Source organism: Triticum aestivum, chromosome 5A (assembly GCF_018294505.1).
Source record: "Triticum aestivum cultivar Chinese Spring chromosome 5A, IWGSC CS RefSeq v2.1, whole genome shotgun sequence".
Classification (NCBI taxonomy): Eukaryota; Viridiplantae; Streptophyta; class Magnoliopsida; order Poales; family Poaceae; genus Triticum; species Triticum aestivum.
In genome coordinates this window covers 133,087,660-133,092,443 of record NC_057806.1, presented here as the reverse complement: position 1 = coordinate 133,092,443, position 4,784 = coordinate 133,087,660, and the positions used below count along the sequence as shown (strand labels likewise).

The following is a 4,784-nucleotide window of genomic DNA, read 5'->3' as shown; positions in this document are numbered from 1 at the left end:
CCCCCGCGCGCGTGCCCGCATGTGAGCTAGTTGGATTGGGAGGGAGCTATCTAGACTATCACCATAGCTAGTTTTATCATTATCATTAGCTGATCGTACCAGGTTGTTTAAACTTTTAAACTTGTGCCTGTTTTATGTTTAAACTTCGTATGGCCATACCAAGGTTTAAATTTAGAATATTTATGTTTAATATGCAACCGATCATATATGGTGTCTAAATTATGTAATGAACTACTAAAGTGTCTAAATTATGCACATACTAATTTGTCCACTTTTTTTAAGTATCTGCTACTTCTCATTTTGCAAATTCAAGTTTAGATAATTTCATTTGGCAGAGATGCACGTGTGTTTTGTGAAAACCATTTCATTACATGTTTAATTTGTCAACATGAATGTAGTAATTGGATCACATGTGCGTCAACTGTAGCAAAGACAACTACCAGAAGGACAAAACGTTGTTCATGGATCTTCCCAGCGACTTCCTAACTAGGACAGTATGTTTCAATTCAACATGTTGTGACTAAGTTTCATAGTTGCGCGCCAAAATTTTGTCTAATTTTTTTCTTCTAATTTTGCTCAAACCATCACTTGGAGGGCAAGGCAGGACTTCCTAGGAAAGGTCAATGTTGGCATTCTTGCGATGGTACACTTGAAGTTACTCAGATGCAGATGAGAAGGACAGGAACTTCACTGTGCTTCTCACCAATGAGGCAGACTGAACCTATCTCGGTTGCCCTAGTTGGAGAGACATATTAGATGCCTTCGGGGTGGTAGATGTTTAGAGGGTTACATTCTACTTGACCATGAATGTGGGGAGATCATGGTGTAGTACAAATACCATGACCAGGACTCCTCTGACTCCTCTGACTCCGACTCCCTAACTACAAACCTAATTGTGTCTTGACTCTAGTTAGTAGGCATGCTATCTAGCTAGTCATACTATGCTGGTAGTTGGTTGAACATGTTATATGCTACTAGTCATCCGATGTTAGTACTATTTTGAACAGTACTAGTCATGCTATGTTAGTACTTTGTTGTACATGTTATATATATGTGTGATTTCTTTTAAACTGTAAAATGCTGCCATAATAGTAAAAATGGGCCAACGTGCTCATCTTGAAGCTATGGAAGCAATTTTTTGCCAAGTTTTGCTCTTTTGGCAGAATTTTTGGCTAAATTTTGCTCTTGTAGCCAAAGCTCTCAAAATGCGGGCAGGACAACAAAAAATTGCCATTTGGCTTGGAAAACGATGTCGTGACAACATTTTTTGTGCCTGAAAATTACATTAGTGGTGTATTCCTATACTGGTACGTCGCTAGTGTTTTCTGTTTTTCAGCGTGCACTAGTGTTTTCTTTTACGGGTGACGTGCAACAAGATGCCACTAGTAACAATTATTAGTGGCATCATATTGGTGGTGTGGGGACCCCACTTTCTATGTGTTTTTTTGGCACGCCACTACTATCGTTTTCTGTACTAGTCGTGTTCCACAAGGTAGCTGATATATCTGGTTAGGGTGGATGGTGTAATTCACAAGGTGGTGCATTCCATGAGGTTGATAGCATGGCTGGGTAATCTAAGGCATATTTGAGGTGGTTTATAAATTCAACAAGTCAAAATTGAAGTGAAGATTGTTGCTGTCGATCTGTATGAAAATTAGACTTGTCTGGGCGCGAGAGGATTAGTTGATAAGGGATGATTCATTAGCCATCAAGGATCGAGATGAGCACAAAAGATGGAGAGTCAAGATTTAAAAAAGACTTTTAGGAATTGTCTTACTTTGTAGTCTTGTTAGTTTGCATAAACTAAGATAGCTAATACCTACGAGTATTAGTAGTTTGTGTTTGAATCGGTTTGTATGCCGTGCTAGGTACCGTGTAGAGTCCGTGTAGGGCTAGGACGTCTGTCTAGTAAGTATGTGTGTAAGTTTAAGTTTGTGTTAGGGTTGGTGGTATGAAAAGTTAAAAAATCTGACGTCAGAATTTTATACATGATAAATCAAATGTTTTTCCTGCAAAATTTTTTTGGACGAGCGTTTTTTTAATTTGCAAGCATGGTAATTTCTGGTAAAATGAAATAAAGTGGATTTGTCATGCTCGCTAACTAAAGTTGCAATTCTCGACGGACACAACTTGTGATAAAAAAATTCAACTTGTCATGCCTAAAATCCGACGTTCGCTGGATATTTGTGCAGGCATCAGGCCGTGTAAACATTGTATCAAGAAGAAAAGAAACGCAAAAAAGAAAATACTAGATAAGAGCCCTTTAGCTATATATATTTTTGTGCGTGTGTGTTCGTTGCATTTTGATGTAGTTGATTGATCCATGGGCAGAATTCCGACAGTGATGACTATAAAATCTGTTCGTAAGGCAATCACTGGTCTTCCTTGTGTAGTCGCAAAACAAAAGGTAGCACATTTTTCGATAAAGGACGCTTAACTCAAAATATAACATCAAACGAGACAGGATTAATTTGTGACATATTTTTCTCAGGTGCCCGCTTTTTATTTGACTTCTGATTTTCAAAGTTTTATATATTTTAAAAAAAAATTCCAAATTAACTTATATTTTCATATTCGTGTTTCTCGTGACCAGCACTTTCAAATAAGATTCATTTTGAATATATTTTGATGATTAAAAATGTGTTAAGTTTCAATATTGAAACTTAGTACGAGTGATCGATAAAAATCAATTATTTTGTGTCTACGACCGACTAAAAGTTTTCTTAAAATTATATCTATGAAACTGGTTGGAACATTTCAGTTTTAGATGCAAACCGTAAATTTCATCGTTGAAACCTAAAACATTTTAAGGGATTTTTATTTTATTTTTATTGTGCCCTTGTGCAGGATTGAACTACTGCGTGAATTGCAAGGCAAAACGAGCAGTCGGTAGGACTTGGCAGGTGAGTGTACCCGCACTTAAGTAATTATGCGCATTTCCGGCATCAAAAGGATACAAATCATAATGAGCAACATACGAACTCCGCATAACTACCATGCACACAGTCAAACACAAACAGTCTGACATTGAGATAAATAAAAAGATCATAATAGATTCATATAGGACCGAAATTTGATGTTGAGGTAGGTTTTGACAAAAGATAAATAAAAGTAGCACATGCGAGCCTTCTTTGTTTATATTTTCCTCGCTTTCTAGCTGATCTTTGCAGGATCAATTAATTCGGTAAAGATGTGTCACATAAATGCAAAGATTGCAAAGTCATCGGACTGTGGCGTCGCGACGCCTCCGTATCTGGCAAGATCAGGCCGTCGATCGATTACGATGGGGTTCACAAAGCTGAAGCATCTAAATATGCACACGGAAAGCAGGCAACTTGAACCGATTCTGTGCCTACAGATAAGTGATGGAGGGAGATATCTGGATGTTATTCTGAAACTGAGGCGACTCGTCACCGGCTGCATACTTGGCTGGTTTTCATGGCAACGCACTGGCCGTACGTACAGTATCGTTAATTTGGCATTCCCCGTCGTTGTCCCAGCTGAATTGTGGGACAACATGCAGCTATTTGACTGATCTCGTCAATATTGCCACGCGCACATGGCCAAATCCGTGCAGAAAAGTAGATGGCCCTTGAACTTCCGATAGCCAGATGAGAGATTCCTCCATAGGTCGACACAAGCTAATATTCCGAAGTCCATTGGCTCCTAATGAAAAGCCTGATCGATGCACTATCCAGGTTGATCTCCTGAATACGTACGCACTCTTTCAACCAACCTGCGCAGCGCTATAAAAGGAACCCATTGACTACATGCTACCAAACCATCCCAAGTTTCGTCCCACACAACAGAAGCACAAACTACTCACAAGTTCTCTAGCTAGGAGTACGCTAGCAGCAAGCTCGTTCATATACCAGCTTGCCTCGAGGTTATTGATCTAGCGTCAGGGGGCAGAGATGGACCGTGTGATGAAGATGGCGTCAGAGCGGGGGGTGGTGATCTTCACCTTGAACTCATGCTGCATGTGCCACACGGTAACCCGCCTCTTCACCGACCTCGGTGTCAATGCTCTAGTTCATGAGCTAGACCATGATCCCAAGGGCAAAGAGATGGAGAGGGCGCTCCTCAAGCTTCTCGGGAAGGGGCCACCCGTCCCAGCAGTGTTCATCGGTGGAAAGCTTGTCGGCGGCACCAATAAGGTCATGTCTCTGCACCTTGGTGGTGAGCTGGTCCCCATGATACGGAATGCAGGTGCCCTATGGCTGTAGAGGGCATTCCACAGGGTCAATATAGTCGGAGGGATGGATGTTTACAGAGCCTAACTCCGGTACCACTCGGCAAAATAAATAGTCGAAGAGTGTGGAAGACAAGTTTTCGTATATAGAATAACCTAAGAGCCTAAGTAGTACGTCGAGATAGGTTTTTTCAAGTCCTACTCTGACAACAAATTTTGAATCACTATATGTAGTAAGCTATGTGCATGGTTTATGCATATAGCTAGGTTGCTTTTGCGCCTCTGTTCTTACCCCAATCTATGTATCCATCTATATTTTACTCACCCTTTTTGCACGTGCTATAGAGCTAGTGGATATATATCTGTATGGAGTGTCAATTATTTATGGCAGAACCTCGTCAAGAGCATGATGTGATGATCCCAGTGATTCAAATGGAAGAAAGAATGACACGGTTTATAACAAAATAAAATGCATTAGAGGTCATAATACTTTTTTGATAGTGTCGGTTTGGTCGTAGTTCTTTAAAAAATGCACGTTTAGGTCTCATTTGTGGAGTAAGTTGCCCAACATTGTTCCTTCTCCCCCGAGCAT

At 40.3% G+C, this 4,784-nt stretch overlaps 1 protein-coding gene across 1 annotated transcript; it reads left to right on the top strand.

Moving 5' to 3' along the window:
- Positions 1–3,793: 3,793 nt before the first annotated feature.
- On the top strand, positions 3,794–4,516 carry LOC123106706 (putative glutaredoxin-C14). The gene has a single exon (XM_044528796.1). The coding sequence runs from the start codon at positions 3,915–3,917 to the stop codon at positions 4,224–4,226; it is 312 nt and encodes a 103-aa protein (XP_044384731.1). The 5' UTR covers positions 3,794–3,914; the 3' UTR covers positions 4,227–4,516.
- The last annotated feature ends 268 nt before the right edge of the window (positions 4,517–4,784 follow it).

Excerpts from the sequence above, each read along its gene's own strand:
- LOC123106706 (XM_044528796.1), top strand. The coding sequence starts at position 3,915 with ATGGACCGTGTGATGAAGATGGCGTCAGAGCGGGGGGTGGTGATCTTC.